Source organism: Lepidochelys kempii, chromosome 14 (genome assembly GCF_965140285.1).
Source record: "Lepidochelys kempii isolate rLepKem1 chromosome 14, rLepKem1.hap1, whole genome shotgun sequence".
Taxonomy (NCBI): domain Eukaryota; kingdom Metazoa; phylum Chordata; order Testudines; family Cheloniidae; genus Lepidochelys; species Lepidochelys kempii.
Genome location: NC_136393.1, coordinates 3,162,191 through 3,184,158, shown reverse-complemented (window position 1 = coordinate 3,184,158; position 21,968 = coordinate 3,162,191). Strand labels below are relative to the sequence as shown.

The 21,968-nt window shown below is 61.6% G+C and overlaps 1 protein-coding gene across 1 annotated transcript; it reads right to left on the bottom strand.

Annotated features, from left to right (window-relative positions):
• FSCN2 (fascin actin-bundling protein 2, retinal) lies at positions 1-7,784 on the bottom strand. The gene is made up of 5 exons (XM_073310567.2): positions 6,076-7,784; positions 2,008-2,164; positions 1,507-1,628; positions 1,014-1,181; positions 1-927 (listed from the first exon to the last, which is right to left on the bottom strand). The coding sequence occupies exons 1-5, from the start codon at positions 6,896-6,898 to the stop codon at positions 722-724; spliced, it is 1,476 nt and encodes a 491-aa protein (XP_073166668.2). The 5' UTR covers positions 6,899-7,784; the 3' UTR covers positions 1-721.
• Between the last annotated feature and the right edge of the window lie 14,184 nt (positions 7,785-21,968).

Sequence of the window (21,968 nt, the reverse complement as noted above, 5' to 3'; positions counted from 1 at the left end):
GCAGCCCCGATCCCCAGCCCCCACTCTCCAGGCATGGCTGGCAAATGTGATTTAGGGAAGCAGAACCTGCTGTTGAGGGCCTGGGGGGAGCAGGGCAGGGAGGGGTCCGGCAGGGAGCCCCATGCCCAGAGGCTGAGTGAGTGGCAGGCAGCTCCATTGCCTGCCCCCCATCCCTCCCCAGAGCCCAGCCCGGGCAATGTCTTGGGGGGCCTGGTGCCAGCCCGCCCAGATGTGGTTCAGTGGCTCACAGCACTGGCCATGGGGCGGCTCAGTGGCACTCAGGCCACGGGCACGGGTGGGGCCCCCTTGTTCCAGGACGGTGTCGGCTGGCCCGGTGCCAGGGGCCCTCCAGGGCGCTGCTGGTGAAGGAAGACGAGCGACCCTCCCCGGTGTGCAACTCAACTGGATTTTAATGAGCTCAGTGAGGAGGGGCGGAGGGTGGGGGGGTGCGGCCAGGGGGGGGGGCACAGACGGCGCTAACACCGGACATCTACCATGTCAATCTTGTGCACGCCCCCAAGCCCCTACCAGCGAGCCCACCCCAACTCGGCTGCCCAGCGGGGAGGGGGGGGGACACGCCCCCTTGTGCTCCTGTCCCTGCCCCGCGGCCGGTGAGAGTCCAGCAGGGGTCGCTGTGCTGACGCCCCCCGCCCCCCGCGTGCCGAGCCGACTTAGCTGGCGCGGGCCCTAGGGGTCTGTGCGCCGCGGGGGCGGGCCGGGTTCAGTACTCCCAGAGCGTGGCGCGGTGCAGGGACTCGGCGTCGGCGCGCAGGGTGCCAGCCAGGTCCCCCCGCAGGTATTTCCCGCTCTTCCCCCGGACGGCCACGCGGCCGCGCTCCCGGAACTCGAAGACGAAATCCTCGGCCGTCTCGCCGTCGCTGCAGACGGCACCGCTGCTGGCGACGTGCCAGAACTTGCCGCCGAGGCCTGGGGAGAGAGCGGAGGGGGCGGGTGAGGGCAGGGCCCCGCCGGGCCGCGCCCGCCCCCTCTCCCCTGCCCGGCCCGGCACTCACCCCGGATGTGGTAGGCCCCGTCACTGAAGAGCAGCTGGAAGACGTCGTAGGTGGCCCGGTTGGCGTCCAGCAGGTTGGAGCCGCGGTGGCAGCAGACGAAGCCGTGGTCGCCCCGCAGCACCAGGATGGGCCGGTTAATCAGCTTGAGGACGAACTCCTCGTCTTCCCCTGGGGAGCGCGGCAGGGCTGTGGGCAGCGGCTCGTGGGGCAGCCCTGCCCAGCGGGGCCACAGCCACACCCCCCCGCTGGGCACCAGGCAGCCCCTGCTCTCCCCAGTAGCCCTGCCCCGTGACAGCCCGGGGGACGTCACCCTCCACCGGGGGAGCAGCACCTGGGGCTCGTTGGCACAGGGTGGGCGTCGCAGCTGCAAACCCCTTCTCACCCACCGCCCCCCAGCAACGCTGCCCTTGGCCTGGCCCTGCAGGCGCTGAGCCCCAGGCTCGGGGGACGGGGCAGGGCCTCCTTCTGCCCCCCCGGCTGAGGCGGGACTTACCAACGGAGTCGCTAACTGCGGCCAGCTGCCCGTTCTTCTTGGCGCAGATGTACTTGCCGTTGCTGGCCTTGAGGGCCACCCGCCGGCCGCGCCACTCGATGTCGAACATGGTGTTGGCGGCACTGGGGGGCGAGCGAGACAGGCCGAATCAGAGACAGGCTCCGGAAGGGGAAGCTTGGGCCGGGCAGGGGGCACCCAGCAGGTACCCGCCAGAAGGTGCCAGCACTTGCCCCCAGCACAGTGCTCCAGCAGCCAGAGACCCCGTGAGTTTTACAGCCTGATCCCAGCTCCCCGATGCGTGCTCTGCCACTCAGCCCCCTAGGGCTGGCCCCGGGCCTGATTCTCCCTTTGTCCTGCTGGTGCCCCTCCCCCCGGTGCCCTCGCTCCTGGCACAGGAGCCTTGCCTTGGCCCCAGGAGCTGGGGCTGTGGTGCTGGCCAGCTGAGTGCTGCAGTCTGGCCGAGCGTGCCTGGGGAGCGAGCGGGATGGTGCGCGTACTCACACGCTGGTGGCAGTGACCTGGATGCCCCCGTGGGACACCAGGGTCCAGGAGCTGCCCGCGTTGGAGTGGAAGATGCACTTCTTGGTCTCTCTGTCAATTTGCATCTGGAAGGTCTCGTGGGTCATCTCCTCATCCTGGTTGGCCGAGACATTGACACCTGCAGGGAATGAGGAGGGCGTGGGGCGAGGCTGGGGGTCAGGACTGAGGGGCACAGGCAGAGCCGGGGGGAGGCAGAGCCCAGGGCTGGGCTAGCAGGGGCTGCGGGTCAGGATTAATAGAGGACAAGGATGTGACTTTTTGGCCCATTCCCTGCTCCTATGGATGCATGGCCCCTTTTCCCCAAGGTCTCGCTGGCATTGGGTAGCTGCTCAGGCCGGAGGGGCACTGGGGAGCCCCCCAGCACCCCTGCATGGCACCTGCCAGGAGCCAGCGTTGCCGGCTCCTGCTGTCAGGGCATGCACCCGGGTCAGCAGAGCATGGCTGACCGCTCAGGTCACGGAGCCCTAATTCCCTTTGTCACAGCCCCGGCCACACCCCGCTCACCCCTCATTTCCGCTGGGCGAGCAGCTGATCTGCGGGCACCCCCCTTCCCCCGCCCAGCAAATCCTCCCAGACAATCGGCACTAATTGGGCTCATTAACCTGATTGCTGTTGTTTCCATCTGCTTAACGATTCAGAAACACAAACCCCCTATTTATAACTCAGTCCTCAGCATCACCTGCACATAAGCCGCTTGGGCCATGCGCAGCCGCGCTGTTAGCCTGCTGCCTGCTGGCTGCATGGGGCAGCCCCATGGCCCCAAACCCGGGTGCTCCACGGGGTGCCCATCAGCCCCCCTGTCTGTGCCCGAGAGAACCACCGGCTCAGCCTGCCGCCAGGAGGCGTTTGTGGTTTATAAGGTGAGCTGGGGCAGGGGGGCACAGGGCGGCTGGGGTTGGTTTATAGAGGCCAGCCCAGGGTGAGACAATGGCTGGCTTCTGCACCCCGGGAGATTGCTGGGTCTCCCCTCACCAGTGTCCTGAATTTGCTGGGTCTCCCTCCAGCGCCAGCTTTTCGTCCCACGCACGACGTCTCCGCCAGGCCGTGCAGCGCGGCTCGCCGGAGGGGTTCAGGAGGACCTATGCTCTCTCACTCCCCCCCCCGTGTGCACCCCCTCGCACCCCCACGTGTACATATGCACACAGACACATACCCCCCCCAGACCTATGGTCACACGCGCACAGACACCCCCCCATCTGTGCGCACCCCCCACCCCTCATGCTCACCCCCCCGCGTACACATGCACACAGACCCCCCCCCATGTGCAGACACACGCTGACCCTGATACACAGCCTCAGGTCCATGCTCTCTCACCCCCCCAGGCTCACGTGTACACACCCACACCACCTGTGCACGCACACCCAGACTCCTGCTCTCACTCCCCCCCCTTGCAGCACCGCGCGCAGGCCGGGTTACTATGGCAACGGAGCAGCAAGCAAAGCCCCTCGGCGGAGGGAGTGTCGCCCGTCGGGCCCATACGGCCCAAGCCCGACTCACCGGGCGGGGGGAGGAGGCGGCTCGGCGCAAAGGGAGGCAGGCACTGGGCAGCCCCCGTGTCTCCTTCACTGGCAGGGAGGGTGGGGCTGGAGGGGCAGCCCCCCCAGTTGGCATGGTCCCCCCATGACCCCCTGGCAGCGCTGTTGCCATGGGGTGGGCAAGCCCAGCGGCTGCAGGCCAACACATCCCGGAAGGGGGGCTGTGAGCGTGGGTGGAGCAGGGGGCTACTTCACCCTTAATTCTCCCAGCCTCTCCTAGGCTGGGGCCCCTGTGGGGGCTGTGGGGGGATCAGGCCTTGGCTCGGAGACCAGGGGGCCTGCCCCATGCTGCCCCCCCCTCCCACAAGCTCCCTTGAAATCCACCAGGGATGGGCCTGAGCCATGGCTGCCAGCCCATGTCCCGGACACATCCGCTCTGACCTCCCCCCTGCCCCGCAAACAGCGGGAACCCCAGCACCATCCTTCACCTCCACGAGCCACGGTGCCCCAAGGGAAGCCCCTGTTCTCCCCCCACCCCCCGACAGGGGAAGTGGAGGCGACACTCAGCTCCACAGCACCCGGGTTGCAGGTCTGGGGCACGTTCTCCAGGTCCACAACACACGAGCTTCACCCCAACACGCAGCTGGGCCCAGCAGACACCGGCCCCTCCTGGGATGGACGCTGTCTGCCATTGCCAGTGGTCAAAGCTGTGTGGAAATCTGCTCTCTGACGGGCTTTTCTCACTCGCACGCAGAGTCTGCTTTGTTATCGTAGGGTTGCAGACTGGCCTGGGGCCTGTACACCCTGCTTTGTTATCGTAGGGTTGCAGACTGGCCTGGGGCCTGTACACCCTGCTTTGTTATCGTAGGGTTGCAGACTGGCCTGGGGCCTGTACACCCTGCTTTGTTATCGTAGGGTTGCACACTAGCATGGAGCTGTGCACGCTGATTTGTTACTGTAGGGTTGCTGGTGAAGCAGTTTACAATTTGCTGGCTTTCTGACGTCCAGAAGCCATCTCCTCTGCTGAGCTGCATGGGCTGGGCCACCAGATACAGCCAAGAGCCACAGCCAGCCCTGCCCTGTCTCGCCTCACTTCCTTTCCAGCTCTCCTGCGAGAGAGACCCGGGACCCGGCTGGGTTTGGCCAAGCGCCCATCTGCAGGAGTTTGGGCAGGACAGAGGCAAAAGGCCTGTGGTGGCCTCCAGCCGGCACTAACTTGGGCAAGCGTAGCCCACGTTCACACGGGACAGCCGGCAACCCAGGGCTGGGCACCACTCACTCCAGCTCCTGGAGGGGAAAGAACCAGCTTGGGGGGCCTCCTTTGCATTCTCTTACCCAGAATGCCTTTCGGCTTGCCAGGGCTGGGCTCTGGAGAGGACCGGCAGGGGCTCTGCATTGCCCGTGCATGCAGGGAGCTGCTCTGCAGAGAGAAAAGTCTCCCGCTTTGCTGAAGACGCTGCCCCTGGAATGCCTGTAGCTGGTCCCAGGCACTGGCTGGCAGATCCTGAGAGTAACAACAGCAGCTGCACCGGTGAGGATTGCAGGCATGGGGCTGCCATGCGTGGAAAGTGACTGCCAGCAGGACCCTCGTCTGTTCCCCTGGAAACCACAGTCTGCACCTGGCCAGGTGTCTTGGGCCTGGCTCTGGCTCTGGAGAAAGACTATGAGCTGAGGTGGGCTCCGGGACTGGCAGGATGCTGCGTTAGACGGGTCACCGATCTGGTAAGGCCTGGCTAAAATTCACATGCCTGGAGCCTCTCCGTGGGACGTGCCATGGACAGAGGGATTAGCTAGAGGGTGTGATGGATACCAGGCAAAAGCACCCGCTGGGCTGATCCCGCGTGGGAGGAGAGAACAGCACGCTCCCCAGGACTGATGGTCTCCAGGTGCAGCAGGGAGCTAGCTGGGTCATTTGCTGGTGGCCCAGGGATGTGGTTTATTGAAGAACCTACTGGTGTCCCCCACCCCACCATGCGGCACGGGTGCCAGCCAGAGGGGCTGCTCATGACAAGAGAGACGGCAGGGAGAGCCCCTCTGAGCAAACGCGGCACGGGCCGCAGAATGCAGCCAAGGAGCGCAGCTGGAGAAAGGGTGAGTGTCAGCCCCCTCCAGCCAGCCCCACAGCAGGGCTAACTGGGAATCTTGACCCCGGGGGGGCTGGGCCCGAGCGTGGGCTGCCAGTGTGAGTGGGGCGTGCCCCCAGCCCAGACAGAGGGAGCCCGGGAAGGGGTGGGGAGTGCACTTGAAATGCCACCGTGAAAAGGAGGGGGGGGAAAGGGGGAGGAGCCAGGAGAGCCTTGACCAGGCGGCCCCGGAGCTGCACGAGCCCAGAGGGCCTGGTGCCCCCGGCGGGTCCCTCCAAGCTGGCTTGGCTGAAGAGCCATTGCAGCAAGCAGGGCGGCACCCAGGAAGCAGGATCCCCCGGTTCTAGGTGCTCAGGTGTATGGGGCCAGGGCACCCTCCGCCCCCCACTTCTACCGATCATTGGCACAGACTCTGCTGTAGAGGGGGGCTGCCCATGGGGAGGGAAGGGAGCAAAGGGAGGGTCCCTTACCTTGCCGGATGGAGACGTATCGGCCATTGGACGCCAGGAAACACACTTGCGGGTGGCTCTCCTCCAGATCAAAGAGTTCGTCCTTGCCCGGCTTGGAGCTCCTCCCGGCCTTCAGGGTGCCCGTGGGCCCCATGGGCGCCAGGTACTTCCCGTCGCAGTCCTTGAAAGCCAGCTTCCCTGCCTTGAACTCCAGGGTGTAGCCGGTGCGCGGGCCGGGCTCCAGCACCAGGGCGCCATCGTTACGCAGGTACCGGTTGTCGCAGGCCCGCAGGCAGTACCGCTGGCTCTGGAAGGTGAGGGTGATGAGCGCATCCACGCCCCAGGGGATGTTGCTGTCGGTGGAGATCTCGTCCTCCAGGGCGCTCAGATGCGCGTACCGCCTCCGGCTGACGCTCAGCAGGTTGGCCTGCGGGTGGATGGCCAGGTGGACGGTCCACAGCTCGGCCTCGGTGACGGCCTGGGCGAAGCACGACAGCCTGTCTTCCGCGCCCCCGAAGAAGCGCTTGTAGGGCTGAGACTGCAGTGCCCAGCGCCCATCTGACTGGGTGGCAATAGCGAAGCGCCCGTCTCTGCCCGGCTTCTCGGCTTCGCACGACACCTTCCCGTCCTTGTCAGCGGCCAGGTACCTGCCCAGGTGGCTTCTCAGGAAGACCACGGAGCTGTCGGCCTCGTCCTGCTCCAGGCTCCATATCTGCTTCTTCTTCAGGCTAGGTGCCGAGGCGTTGACCTTGTAGCCAAAGCTCTCGGCCGTCAGGTAGCGGTTCTGGCAGTTGATCAAGCCGAACTGGATCTTCAAGACCTGGTGGATCCCGTTGGTTGGCATCTTCGGCCGGGTCCCGGGGAGTGGGGCGCGAGTCGAGGTTCTCCCAGCCCCGCTGAGGACACCGGCGGGTGCGTGCGCACACTCCCTCCCACGCGCAGCCGGCCCCGGGCAGACCTGGACTCGAGCGCAGGGCCTCAGGCCGAGCCGTGCTGACGTGCCGCTGGCCCGGTTCCTGGTCCCTCTCCGCTGGGCGCAGCCTCGCTTGCCTTCATCTAACCTGCAGCCCGGAACGCCAACCTCGTCTGGACGGCTGGCCCCGCAGCCGGCGCCCCTGCACGGCCGCTCCGGCTGACCTCTCCCGCTCCGGCGCGCCGGGGGCTGCAGACCAGGAAAGGCGCGGGCTTAGGCTCTGCAGCCTGGGTTAATGAGACCCAGCTAGGATTACAGAGCGCGCCTGGATGGCACTGGGCTCCGAGCCCTCGGTAGCCAATAGTGGGGCTTGAGCTGACACAAGCGAGGGGGTTGATGCGGGAGACAATGAGCCTCTCCTCCGGGGTTCGGCGCCGCTGGGCTGGCCTCGCAGGCTGTGCACCGTTCCGCTGGGGCTGGGGCCGCGGCTGGAGTCTGCGTCCCTGACCCCCTCCACGGCCGGCGAGCTCTTCCCCTTGCGGCAGGTTCTGCCTCCTTCCTCTGTGCCGCCGAGTCTCCGGTGGCAAACTTGGGCCGCAACCCGATCCGCCCCTGCCGGGGCCGCTCAGCCTTCCCGTGGGCACCCAGCCAGAGTTACGGGCGTCTCTGATTCGGCAGGAGGTCACCTCCAGCCACACGCTGGCCCAGCCACTAAGCTCCTTAACAATTAGCCCGGCCTCTTGATTAGTTTAAATCGTTTATCCCTCTTTGGGCCTCTGGCCTCCATCTGTCCTGCAACCCCTGCTGCTCCAAATCCTCCCCCGGCCCAGGCGGCCCCCAGGAAGGATCCCGGTGCTGCCCGTGGCCGAGTCATGAGCTCAGGGGAACAGTCCCACAAAGAGCTCCACCTGGCTCAGTGCAGCTAGCACCCCGGGGGACAGTCACCCCAGCGCGGGGGCCATGGGGGCAGGGGCGAGGGGGCTCGCAGGCAGCATGCTGGAGAGGAGTTGGCAATGGGACATAGGGATGCCCTAGGCCAGGGCTGGCGGGGCTGCCATCCTGGGGCAGGGGGGAGGGCCCGTCTCTGTGGCCCTGGGGTGTGAGCCCAGCTGGGCCATTGCCCCCATCTGGCAGCTGGGTAGAGCCTGACAGCCCGGGGGGCGCATGGCGTGGGGCGGGAATTGGAGAAGGAGTGGCCAAAGGACCCACGGCCAGGCGATGAGGAAAGAGCTGGGGGAGAGAAGGGGTGGGGGTGGGGATGGGGTGGCAGGCGGCAGGGTCTGAATGGGGAGGAGGGTGGCCCATGGGGGAATGGGATGAAGCCAAGCCAGGGGGCTTGCGCTCCGGCCAGGCCTGGCTGTCCCTGGCCCTGTGGGTCGCTCACCCGGGCTCTGTGGATGCGAGTCCCGGCTGGCGCACACAGTGGGGTTTGGAAGGGCTGGGGCTGCTCACCCCTCTGTGCAGGGTCAGTGCTGACCCCAGAGGCAGGGCCAGGGCATCTCGGCAGGGAAATGCTGGCAGCCCCGTGGGTTGGGGCGTTGAGAGCTGGGCTGGCTGCGTGTGGGGTGGCTTGGCCTGACCCATGGGCATGCTGACTGCTCGGGGATAAGCCCTTGTCCCACTGGATTCAGGGAGCGGCTCCAAAGGGATCAGGGGTGGCCCTGGCCCACAGTGGGGGCCCAAAGCAATGGGTGTCAGGGCACCTGGGACAGAGCCTGCAGCCAGCAGAGTTTGGGGGTGCCAGGGGGTCCCATGGGCTCCTCCCCAATGGGGTACAGTCCCCATGGAGGGGGGCACTGTTACTACTGCAGGGTCCTGCAGCCCAGGGGTCCTTAACCTGACCCCTCATATGTCTTGGGGTGTCCTATGTGTCGGGTGACATGTAGTCCCCCAGCTCCTCGGCTCCCCCTTGGCTTCCCCCCAGCCCCTTGCCTCGCCCAGCTCCCCGAGGCGCCCACAGTGAGGGAAGGAGATTGAGAGAAATCAGACACATCAGGAGCCAAACATGCCAACCCGCCCCGTGGTTTCCTGTTACCCTCTCGCCTCTCCTCTCGTGTTGCCTCCTGGGGGGCGGGGGGACACAAAGCGCTGCCCAGGGCTCCAGCACACACTCCTGTCTCCCTCCGTGAAGGCCTGTCGTGTCAGCCCTGCCCCCCTCTCTGCCCTGGCCCTGTGGGGGAGTAGAAGCAGAAGCGGGCACCAGCCCCCTGCCCACATTTCACGCCAGCCTGCACCTCCCCTGCTCACTGTTCCCAAGTCCCAGCCGGGGTGGTGAGAGTCTCTGGGATACTGGGGCTGCTGTCCTTCAGTCCTGCCACACAGCCCCCTGCCCTCCCATGGGTGGTGTGGGCATCTCCTAAGCAGGGGCTGCCAATCATGCCAAGCTGTGACGTGTCCAGCCGTCCAGTCGGGTCTTCGCTGAGACCCAGCAAACTCATCTCACTGGTGACCTAAATTGAGCTGAGCCCGCTGGATAAGAACGGCTAATGTATGAACCCCTTGTGTGCTTGCAAGGCTCCTGTCCCTTGGCCTGGGGGATGTGGCGGAGAAGGGGCCATGAGAGGGAGTGGGAATAAATGCAGTGGGTGACAGACTGCGGGCGGGTTGAGGCCCACATGGCAGGAAACCTCCTCCCAATCCGGAAGCTGACAATGCCCCTGTGACCCTGGTAACCTCTCATTCAGTCATTAGTCCGGTGCAGGATCAGCCTAGCCCTGCTGGGCAGAGGGCCGTGCCCTTTGTCTCCGCTGGCTCCAGCTCCCCAGCCAGGGCGGCCCGGTGACTCCCTGCTGGGAGAGACGGTGCCTGGTGTGCGGGAGCCTCGTCCCATGCTGGCCCCAGGCCTTGTGGGTTGGACCTGACCTGCAAAGGGCTCCGAACACGCCGGGCTCCTGCCTTTGGGTCGCTTCTTTCTGATGGCCAAAGAAGGCCTGAAAAACGTGTGTGTGTTGGGCGAGGTCCCCTAGAAATATCAGGGCCACCCGCGATGCTCCGGCTGGGGCCTGTCAGCCGGCTGGCTCGCAGGACGTGTGCTGGGGGTGCTCACGCTTTGCTGGGGGGCTACGTCTTTTACCTTCCAAACGATACAGGTGTGACACAAAACGCTAAGAGATGGGGCCAGCCAGACGCAGCCGCCCAGGCCGCGTGCCCCCGCTCTCTGGTTCTCCAGAGGGTCTCCCACTGCAGCTGGGAGCTGCGCTAGGCAGAAAAGGAAGTGTCTTAATAACCAAAATCCTCTCCCAGTGGAAACCATAATGCCAAGACCCAAGCCAGAGGGCTGCAGATCCCCCGTTGGGCCTGGGTCTTTAGGAGAGCGCTGGGCATGATGAGCCAATTCCACTCCCCTGAGCGCCAGCCAGGGCAGCTGGAACTGTCCTGCTGGGGTAACACTGTGTGCCTCAGCCCGCCGTGGGTGGGTTGGGGAGGCAGAGTTTGGGGGCCACATTCAGCGCAAAGGTTTGGAGTTCAGCTTTGCGTCCCAGGAGCACCCAGAGGTTTGGAAGCATGGCCTAGTGATTAAAGCTCTTGGCTCAGTGTGGTGGGCTTTGGCTTCTAGTCCTGCCTCCGCTGCTGACTTGCTGTGTGATTTTAGGCAAGTCCCTACCCTGCTCTGTGCCTCAGTTTCCCCATCTATAAAATGGGGGTAAGGGCTCCAACCCACCTCAGGCTGGTGTCGCGAGGCTTAAATCAAATCCACCACTGCACTCAGGGAAGGGGTGATAAGAAACCATATAAAGTGTCCAAACTCTCCCCTCCAGGCAGGTTTGCTCCTTCTCGGATTCCCTGCTTCCTTCCTGGCTGGAACCCCCCAGGGCCTGGCACCTCCCGGCACAGAGTGTGAGATGCTCGGCTGCTCACGGCATCGCTCCCACGTGAGAAAGAACGTGCACAAGGCCGCACCTCCACTTGCCAGCCCACAAACAGTTTGGGGCTGGGTTTGGTACACGGGCTCAGTGGTGCTGGATCTCCCAGCCTGAGGCACCAGACTGGGCAGCGTGAATGGCCATGGGGGCTAGCAGACGGGGCACTGGGGTGGGGCTCAGAAAACCTGGTTCCATTGCCAGCTCTGCCACCAAGCTGCTGGGTGACCTTGGGCGAGTTGCTGTGCTGCTCTGTGCCTCGGTTTCCCCTCCCGCCCACCTCTGTTTTTATTTAAGTTCTTTGGGGCAGGGTCTGTCTATTACTATGAGTTTGTTCAGCTCCGAGCACAACAGGCCCTGATCCTGGCCGGGACCTCCAGTGCTTGGTGCAGTGCTGGGCACGAAGCTGCAGGTGCTGAAGGGGAAGAGGGAAGCCATGCCACCCCTGGAGAGGGGTTAGGCCGCGGACCCACTTGGGCTGCCCGAACAGCCGCTGCAGGCAGCAGGGAAGCTGAGAGACTCAGCCGCACTCCGCTGGGTCGCTCGGGATCAGCAATGGTGGGCTGGAGGGGCCGATTCCTTTGCCCTGGGCCCCGTGAGCAGCTCCCTTGCTCTGGGTAAATGGTTTCACTCCCACAGGCCCAGGCTCTGATTGCTCGGGCAGCCGCTGGCTGACGGGCGACTCGGGTTGCAGCGGAACCAAGAGGCAGCCATTGTTCCTGAAACTAGGTCCAGGGGATTGGTTGCCTAATAATGTTTTCATGCTTGAGCTCTCGCTTTCTTTGGCGGTTCCGCTTACAGCCGCCCGCGGCCAGCTCCTCGCCTGCCTGAAGCCAGGTGCACGTTACCTGAGCCGCACGGCCACGGGTTAGTGTAACCGCTGCTCGTCATGCCCGCTGGAAGGGAGGCAGGGCTGTAATGTATATGCGGCAGGCAGGTTGTGTTTCCGGGCTGGGCTGGGGGCTGGCCAGCGCTGGATTGCTGGCATGTTTGGAGCTCAGCCGTGCCAGTATTTCACAGGGCCGACTGCTGCCCTCCAGCCCTGCTCCTCGGACACACCCGCCACCCCACCCCAGCGTGCCCAGCAGTGGGTTACGAGGGGGAGGAAATGAGCAGGGACCTGGGTTTCTGTTGGGCTTGGAGAGGCTAAAAGATCATGGGTCATATTCAGCCCCTGGAGCCAGTGGGGTTGCTGGGCTGGAGTGGAGGGCAGAATTCGACCGTAGGTAATCTGAGCCGCAGAAGAAACCAACAAACCAAGTGCCGTCCCTTGCAGCTGGGAGCGTGGTGTGGGTGTGCGTGGGTGTGAGCACACATGCCTGGGCGGGCACTTCACCATGGCTGTCCACAGATGCCCACTCCCTTCCCCACCCACTGGGTACCTCTCAAGGATTGTTAGTGGGTGGAGACGTCTCTGCCACCTGCCCACTGGAAGGATGGCAAAAGGCGCATTTCTGACCCCCAGTCTGGACAGGAATAGGAGCGGGATCAGCTTAAAAAGTCCCTCTTCCATAACTGATCCCATTTATTGCCAGCCTACAATGGAGGGATCCAAACTGCCCCTGCAGTGTCTGATCCAGGGTTCACTTCCTGTCCTAAACTGTTGTGTTGTGTGGCTGTTAAATCGTTGCTGGGTTCTACCCCAGAGGTGGCTGCATTCCTGTGGCAGGCGAAGCGATTCCTGAGCTAACTGTCTGTAAAGCACTTTGGGTCTCCTGTATATGTGAATTATTGAAACTTCCCATGCCAGAGAGCCTGAGACAAACCACACCCCCAGCCCAACTCCAGAGTCAACAAGTGGAGAACTGAGCAACTCATCCCGTCACTGGTTTGGGGCGAGGGTTGTTCCCGGCGTCCACTGCTCTTCCCCTTAATCCTATTGTGTTCCCCTTTGCCCTGGCCTGGTGCCCTCCTCAGAGCTGGGCGCAGGTCACTGGAGCGCAGGCTGCAGAGATGCAGCAAGAGTTGCAACCCCCCGCGGCTGCCTCAGCACGAGGTCACCCCCGGGCTGGCCTCTATGTGCCACAGGGCCGCAGCAGGGGTGAGGCTGCCAGGACAGCGGCTGTTGGGCACCAGGCTGCGCTGTGTCAACCCAGGGACCCACCTGGTGGCTTCCACATGAAACTACAGTGCCCCGGCCCCAGGCTCTGTGTGCGAGCAGAGCTCTCCCCGAGAGAGGGGAGGTGAGCGGGGTGCAGATGGGGGCGCTGTCTGGGGAGCGCTGAGAACACCTCTAGTCCCGTCGACCGCCAGCTTTAGGGAGCCATCTGTACCCGTGCAAAGGCAGCGTCAGACCAACGCAGAATCTTCCATTCACTTTGTGCAAGCAAGGCAAGGAGGCATGGGGGGCTCCCACCCATGCACGGAGCAGGCCCAGCCATGCTTGGCTAGCGAGATCTCCCCCAAGCACAGCCAGGAGGGGTGGGGGGCACAGGCAGAATCAGGCTCTGGGGAAATCCTCCTGGCAGACCCCACACTGGCTGAGCCAATGGGGATGGGCTGGGGAGGGCTGGCCAGAAATGACATAATGCACCAGGGGCTGGGTGGGTCCTTACTGGTGTGTGTGTTTTTCCGTGTTACCGGAGTAGGTGGATCTCAAAAATTACCAGCCCGTAGCCCCTGGGGCCTGTGATTGATGGCCAGCAGCCCCTGGGGTGCCAGAGGGTCTCTGCAAACAGGCAGGGGCCAGTGATCTCAGCTGGGGACATGGCTTGGTTCTGCAGGGTGCTGAGCACCTGCAGCTCTGTGGTGAGGCCTGGAGCTTCTCTCCTTTGGCATCCAGATCCCAAATAAACATCAACCCCAGAGGGGCTGGAGAGGGCCGAAAGCAAAGTATTAACCCTGCCTAGGTCAGGGCCCCAGCCCCCCGTTCCCTGGGAAGTGGGAGGCTAACGCTTACCAGAGCGGCTGGGCCAGGCTGTGGGGCGGTTCAGACGTCATTTCTCTCTGCTCTTTCCCTGTGCACACCCAGCCAGTGGGGACCTGACCCTGTAAGGGGGCTGGGGTGAATCAGGAGTGACTCCGTCCCTGGCCTTAGCGAGGGCCCCCAGCTGGCTCAGTGATTGGTGCCTGCTTGCTCCCCAGGCCATCGGCGCAGCCAGGCCAGCACAGAGTGGGGCGGGGGCCAGCGGCAGAGCTGCACCTCCCTGCACTGGGTCTCTAGCCCAGGCTATCGATCTATTGGCACAACCTCGAGGTCGAGGGGTTTGCGGGGCTGGTAGCTACATCACGATGAATAAGGCATTTGGAAGAGGCCGCGTCATTGGAGGCGTTCCTGGAAGTGAGATTCCTGGCTGCACAGAGGACCTCGGAGGACCAAGCCTGCTGTTACAAGCTGATGCTTCTGCCAGGAAGACGCCAGAAGCTGAAGGCAGCAGGCTGATAGCCTGGCGGGACTCTGACAGCCCAGACAGGAAATCAGTGCATTTCCCTCCTACACGCCGATCCATCCCTCTCTCTAGCCCCACTGCTGAGAGCACATGCCCTAGAGATGAGAGGGTGGAGATTTTAATGGGGAAGCCTTTAGCCTTCACAGCCCACTGTGCAAAGCTGACATGGGTCCCGTCCCAGGTGAAATGAGCCAGGCAACCTCACCTAGTCCCAGGCAAAGAGCCATGGGCATGAACACCCACTCCAGAGATTGCACCCACCCAGTGCCCACGGTGTGAAAGCTAAAGCCAGGTGGAACTGCGTCCCCCAGCCAGGCCCGTGTACGGGGGTACAAAGGGCTCCAGGCCCAGCAGTGCAGACCAGGCCTTGCTGAACCCAGGACATGGGCTGCAAGGGTCAGTTCACATGCTCCTTCCAACCATTTCAGTGCATCCGTCTGGCTCTCTTGTGAGCACCCAACACTTCCCGGGCTGGGGCGCGGAGACTGGCAGAGACGGGTGGGTATTGGGTGGGTATTGGGCTTTCTTCGTCTTGCCAAAATTGGGGGGTAGGGGGTTCTTTCTAAACAAAGTTGACACCTGGCATCTGAGCTTGCGGTCCAGGCTCTGGCCTGGCAATGTCTGAGTTTGCTCTAGGTCAGGGGAAGGTTCAGATCAGTTCTTCCATCCCAAGGACTTAACCGCGTCTTGACCCAACAGAATTTACACCCAAAGCGATTATCTCACAGGCTGTTTCCACCGTTTGTTCGTGACACCCAAGTTGTCCCAGGACGAGAGCCTGGGAGAGCGGCAGCCTGGCCTGGCTGGGACACAGGGAAACCACTTGGATGGCACTTTGTAAACATTCATCTTGCCAGGGCCAGCCGTAGGATCTCTCGGCAGACAACTCTTCTCACTATCGCCCGAGAAAACCTTCCCTCCTGAGGGTGGGAACCGGCCGGGGCTTGTTCCAGGGGGCATCCCCAGGCCTTTGGAGAGTGCAGGCTGCGCCCCACCATGCCCTGCGTTCATGTCCACCCCCTGCCCATGTCTCTCCCTGGCTCCTGGGGTCTGAGTAGGGGAGGGAGAGAAAGAGGAGTGGCTTGGCCTGCCCCGCCTGGCATAGCGGCTGTGGGGAAACATGGAGACACAGAGCCCCTGTTCTTGGCAGGGGAATCTGCTGGTGAGTAGACTGGAGCAGGGTCTTTAAATCGCTGGCTGCTCTGCCCAGCGGAGCCAGGGCCCAGGAAGACTCACTGAGGAGACCAGCCCGTGAAACCGCCCCAGGGGGGCAGGGAGCGTGGCTGTGGGGCTGTCCCCAGCTCTTCCTTTCGTGGCAGGATTTTTCCCCGCCTGGGTCATACCTTTCAGAGGGAAGTGACTTGCTGCTGTTCTGCATTTGCAGAGCTGAAATACGCTGTTTGACACCTGGCTGAGGCACTGGGAATCCCCTGCCCCGATCCGCTCCAGCCTTCCTTTCCAGCGTACCACCCAGCCTCGGGCCGGACCTGTCCCCGGGCAGCGTCGCTGTGGCGGGCAGCAGGCAACGGACGCAGGCTCGTGACAATTTGATGTACGATGCTGCTACAGTTAGGGGAGGCAGGGCCAGAGGGCCCCGCTGAGTTGAGGCTCAGCACAAAGCCCCTGTGCGTCGCCAAGTAAGGGAGCGTTATGTCGCATCCCGTTAGGCCACGGCAAATTGTTCAGGCAAGTGAGCGCGGAATCCAGTGGGGCAGAGCAGCCGCTCTTGCCCAGAGTCCTGCCGCTGGCTACTGCAGAGGGAGGTGGAAAAACCCCATCAGAACATTTTGCCATGGCCTAATGGGATGCAATGTAAGGCCCCCTTGCTCAGGTGACACACGGGGGGGTTGTGCCTGCGGTGGTTTGGCCGTGGATGTGGGGTCGGCGAGTTTCCTCCTGACCCCGGCTATAGGCCCTGAAGCTGCAGCTGACTCAAGGCTGCAGTGTTATTTGCTCAGCATGTGTCTTCTAAGGTGCCTTCTCTGCAGGCAGCCTGGCCCCTCCTCCCCAGTGAGGTAACCTTGCTCCGAGTTGGGGGACGTGGTGATCCTCTGCAGAGGGGGGGTCCTGACAGAGCTGGCATGCTAGACTCCACTTTGCGCATCACAAGGGGGAGGCAGGGCCATGCGAGGGCTCCACAATGCCTGCCGGGAGCCTGCCCGTCAGAGCCATGGGCTGGGCAGCAAACCCTCCAGCTGCGCCCCGGGGAGGGACTGGAGATCAGCACCAAGGCAGCCCAGCCCGGCACCCAGGCAGCATGGGGGTCTGGTTCACTCCCAGCAAGCCAAGGTCTGGGACCGGGGGAGCAATCACAGGGCTGCAGGCAGGGCCCCAGGGAAGAGCAGGGGGTCAGCACTCCCCTCCCCCAGAGCTGGGCGGCAGAGCCAGAGGCAGGCAACCCTGGGAGAGCAGACTGTGCCTCTGTGCAGGGTGGGCGCTGGGCAGGAAGCGTGCCAGGTGGCACCGGAGGCTGGCTGAGCAGGGTCAGGGGACTTGATGACGCAGACACCAGGGGCTGCTCGGCTCCGATGCACCCACCATGGCCACTTCCAGCAGAGAGACTCCCCCAAATTGCCTGGGGCTGGCACCTGTCCATGGGGGGAGGGGGATGTCTTGAGAGGAACAAGAGTTGCTCCCTTCCTCCAAGGTGCCAGCGGATCTATCCCCCGGGGGGGCCAGGCGTCTGCTCAGGGCTCCGCTCCCTGCTCTGCACCGCCACTGAGGCATGCCCCCCGCCCCGCCCCCTCCCAGCGCTACAGAAACTGGTCCTCATGGACAAGGATTATCTGCCCACAGGCTGTGCCCCAGGGGAGGTCGCCGTGGGTGTGGCATGGTCTGGGGTAAAACAGGAAAGCACCGAATGGAAGAGACTCCCCCTTTACCACACCCCAAATCTCTGACCACGTTCACCCCCGGATCTCCCCCCACACCTTTAAACCTTGCCACCTGCCAAATCGCCCCTGGCCCTGTCCTGCCTCCCCCCTCGCTCCCCACATCTCCTTCACCCTTAGACTCCCCCGGACTCCCGCCCACCCCCAATCTCCCCCAGCCCCTGGTAGGGTGGAGGACATGGCCAATGGGTGTGTCATGGTGACCCTCGGGGCCCCTGAGGCTGTGGAGGGCCATGTTGCTGGGGAGTTGGCACCGGGGCTGTTCCCTATGGCACTGCTGGAATGACACCTGCTTTAAGAATGCACCCATCTGCCCCCGATCTCTCCCCATCACCAGGCGGGGAGCGAAAGTCCAGCCCCAGAGCCAGCCAGGTGTGTTTGCTAGGTGTGGGTGGTTCCCAGCTCACCAGGCCTGGCTCCCAGCCAGCAGCCTGAAATCACCAAATATAGACATGCCACAGGCGCCGTCCTGCCTCCTGGAGCCACCTGGGCAAGCTCCACCCACTGCCCACACCCACGAGGTTTCGATGCAGGCGGCTCCCTCTGCACGTCACACTGCCGGCAAGTGACACATTCGGGAGAGCCTGGCTGGGGCAGGGACTTTACCAGCTGGGCACGGCACGGCAGAGCAAAACAGCGGCAGTTCCCTTTTACGGGGGGGTGGGGTGGGGCTGTTCCCATACCCTGCACTGGGGAGGCCTGCCCCTTATACCCCACACCATGGGGGGAAGTCAGGTTGTGTCCCTCATACCCCACACCGGAGGGGGGCTGCCCTCATATCCCACACCGGAGTGGGGAGTCAGGCCCTGCCCCTCATACCTTATACCAGGGGGTTGGGGCTCTGCCCCCTATACCCCACATCATGGTAGGTTGGGGGGCCAGGGCTCCACCCTTCCTGCCATACCCTGGGGGAGGAGGGAGAGGGTGACCCAGTTCTGCCCCTCGTGCTCCTGGTTCCGAATTCAGCCCTGGCAGGTTCCCCCCAGGCAGCAGCCAGGCCAGTGCCCCATGGGCCTGTGGCTCAGCCTCACTCAAGCCCCTGCTCCTCCCCTGCCCCCCATGCAGACCCCCAGTGCTCTGCACCCCACCACAGGCCCCTGGCCCTGTGCGGAGCCAGAGCTGCCATGACCAGTGCTGAGCAGTACACACCACGGTCCCTGCTCGGCCCTGGCAGGCAGCATTCGCATCGCGGGCACTGTACAGATGCCAGGATTATGTCCCGTGCTGACCGAGGAACCGCCTGGCCCTGGAGCTCCAGCTCAGCGGGGGCAGCGCCCGCCTGGCCACTGTTTGGGTCCTGGGGGTTCACAAATCCCCACTGGCTCCAAGCCTTAAGTGAGCTGTGCAGTGGGACGGCGGAGCTGTTCACCCTCCTTTATCCCCGTGGGTTCGCTCACAAGCACTGTCCTGGGCACAGTTACAGTACTGGGGGGTTCTCTGTTATTGAATGCTGGGCTGCTGGCATTGGTTCATTCTTTGGGGTGGTTGGGGGAAACCAATGATACTTTCATTTTCCAAATAAAAATCTCTAAAAAATTGCAAGAAAATCACCCCAGTAGGTGCACTGTCGGGCCTACTGCCCCAGAAAGCAGTTCCCCTTTACCCTCCGGCAGCTTGAGCCTGCAAGTGGCTGGAAAGGGACAAATATGCAGAAAAATCACATGCCACCTGACATACCCCCAGCCGCACCCTCCCTGTTCCCTGCAGGCTGAACCAGGCTGTTTGCATGACCACCTATAAGAAGTCACATATTTTTTTGTATTGTTGCTAAATTCCTGGCGACTTGTTTCTTTTTTAAATAACTATGGCGGGGAAAAGATCAGTCCCTGAAGGGAGCAAACACAAATGCAGTAGGAGAAACCTTGACAAGGTTCTTTTAAGGCAGCTTGGGGTCGCTGGGTTTGACGCCTGGCAGGAATGACACACACAGCCTTGAGCCGGACAGTGGGTTGTTCTGATACCCCTGCGGCAGCTTTGATGCCCATTTGCCCCCTGAGTGCTCCCGTGGAAGGGTGGCTATCACAGTCGGCCGAACTGGGGAGGATGGGAAGGAAGGTAGGACTGGACTGAAAGGATGGGAAGGTGGTATCCAAGTTGGTCTGGGTAAGGGGGCAGCAGGTCAGACTGGTTATCTGATCATTTCTCTGTATGCCTACAAAGAGACATTCTGCTCACCTGGGGGCCAGTTCTGCCCCTCCCAGGATCTGATCTGGAGTTACTCAGATGCACTAACACTGACTACTTGGGGATTGGCAGGGCTGGCAATCAGCTTTCTAGTTTGGCCAAGAGGAAGAGAACCAGTTTCCTTGTCCGTGGGAGGGGAGGAGTCACCCATACGTACACCAGGGCTGGTTAAGCTGTCTGTGCGTGGAGCATGTGGGGATGGGAAGGGCCCAGCAGTTTACCTGGCTGGTGCGAGTGTTGCTTGTGTGCAACAGAGTTTTGCAGGCCATTCAGCCAGGACAGGAGAACAATTAGGAGTGGCAGTCGCCCCTCTCCCTTTCTGTATCCCGACAGGCATAGCTGGTTTCCATCAGCGCCTCTAGAGTATGGCTGTAAAAGCCCGTTAGTGCTGTGGCGATGAATAATGGCTGTTTCCTCTAACTAGGTGATTAACCCATTTCCCCCCAAGGCCCAGAGGTCTGAGTGATGGAAGATTATGTGTTTTTCCCAGATGCACTTGAGGTGTCCTGGGCTGTAACAGGAAAGGAAAACAGCCTCTCCTATTGTTAGAGGGAACCCAACAGGACAGCCCTCCAAACAGGAGCTGGTTATTCATCACGCAATATCTAATATTAAAGAACTCAACCTCCCCCATATTTTAAAGATCTCATCCAAATAGTAACTTCCAGCCCCACCCCAGATCCCTACACACCCCGTGCCAGGAACTTCTCTGAGATGATACCATGTCGGCTTCTGGGTAGGTCATTCTCCACCTAATCCAGCGGTGTATTATTTCACTTGTATACACTGGCTTGCTATAATGAATCTTACATTTCCTGCTTAAACGCTAATGACGGGTATTTGTTGATATAGCACCAACCTGTGTGTGCTCAGGGCTCTACAGACAAGCAAGACAAGGTCCTCTCTCCACACAGGGGTTGAGTCTCCATACTAACAAAGGTGAGATTACCAATACTGGGAACTGCCCCTCCGGAGCAGCCATTTCATTCATTCTGACCAGAGGTGCCACGGTAACCAGGATTGCAGTCTGCACACTGCCATACATGGAATCAATTTAGCATTTTCATTCAACATCCCTGAAGGCAGAGCGGTGACAGCGGTAACTAGCCATCAGGGCTCCAGCTCTGCTATTGACCTGCTGACCTTTGACCTTGGACAAAACACTTCACCTTTTTCTGCCTCCATTTACCCAACTGTAAAGTGGGGATAAAGATACCTACTCATCTGGCCGATAGGCTAATAGGCAGAACAGCCCTGCAAAGAGTAACATCCCCTGTTTCATTCTATCTCAAGCCACTATATGCAAGTCCCGCTGTCTATTTATTTGCATCCTATGGCGAGATTTGAATCGACAATTAGTAATCATCTCCCCAGCCTGACTGACCTAGATTCCTTGGAACCAAAGATGCAGATCCCAGCAGGTCAGGCTAAACTCTTCCCATCCGTGTAGCTATGCTGAGTACCACGGCTTACTCTGGGAAGAGTCGTTAGAAGCTGAGCTCCTGCACAGACACATCCAAGACACTTTGTACCCTGGTGTGTTTGGGCTCAAGGATGCTCTTTCTGGGGCCTGCTGTGTCACCCTTCACTCCAGACATGGCTGCATTTCACTGCTGCTTTTAGCATATTCAGTGCAACCTTGCTTATCAAATCACATTTACGCAAAACTCCCTGTTCCATGTCCCCTGGTTTTTAATTACATTGACCATGTCCGCCATTATCCATATTTATTCAGTGTTCCCATAATCCCCTAGCGGAGGGCCTATTGCACTCAAAAGTAGGGCTGGGCACTGAAGCCTGAATAAACCTGAGTAACTTGGTATTTGCTTTTTCTTGCAACTCTGATGCACAAGAAGAGCTGACTGCATGGTATTTCATCCCCAGCAATGGCTCCCTGAGGCACTCAAAGAGCCCATGAAAACAACCAGATACAAACACAAATTAGTTAATGTTTGTAAATCCCTTTGAAGATGGCAATCAATAATTTTATTAAGATAATGTTGAAGTAAAAAGAAAACGGTACAGAGTTTAGGCATAGAAGTTTCTGCTTATCAGGGAATAGGGTACAGATTATCAAGGGGTGCGAAATTCAGTTTAGGAACGGGTGGCGTAAGGAATACATAATCTGCAATCTCCCCGATTGGGGGTAAAACTTTAACCAGTCAGAGTACAGACATTGAGATATGGTATTAAACACAAATGCAAACACTCGGCTACCCACATCTAGAGACACCAGTCCCGACTGTAATGTGCTTTGGAATCTATCCGAAGGAAAGGCACGACAGGACTCTAATTGCCCTGAATTAAGCCATCCAGTTGCAAGGCCTGATTGCAGGGCTGTGTAAGAATGCGGCCATGCAGCTCCCAAGCGGCAGTGCGGGGGTGGCTCTGGGCACAGAGTGGCAGGGGCCCTGTTTGAGTGAGACGGGGGCCTGGGGGGTTAGAGGATGGGGCTGTTGCTGGGACGTGATGGCAGCACCATTAGGATGAAGGTGTGTGGTGGGGTCGTACCACGACTAGTTAGGAGCTGAGGCAGGACAGCAATGTGTTGTGGGTGGGACATGCCATGGCTGGAAAGGGGTGGGAGGGTCATTGGGTTGTGCTGGGTTGCCACTGGGACACAGTGTCACCACCGAGGCACCCGGTGCCCGGCACGGGGCAGTGAGCCCTTTGGGGC

Coding starts and splice junctions, on each gene's coding strand:
- FSCN2 (XM_073310567.2), bottom strand. CDS start 6,898: ATGCCAACCAACGGGATCCACCAGGTCTTGAAGATCCAGTTCGGCTTG. Junction 2,165..6,075: donor ATACGTCTCCATCCGGCAAG/GTAAGGGACCCT, acceptor CATTCCCTGCAG/GTGTCAATGTCTCGGCCAAC. Junction 1,182..1,506: donor CGCAGTTAGCGACTCCGTTG/GTAAGTCCCGCC, acceptor CGCGCTCCCCAG/GGGAAGACGAGGAGTTCGTC.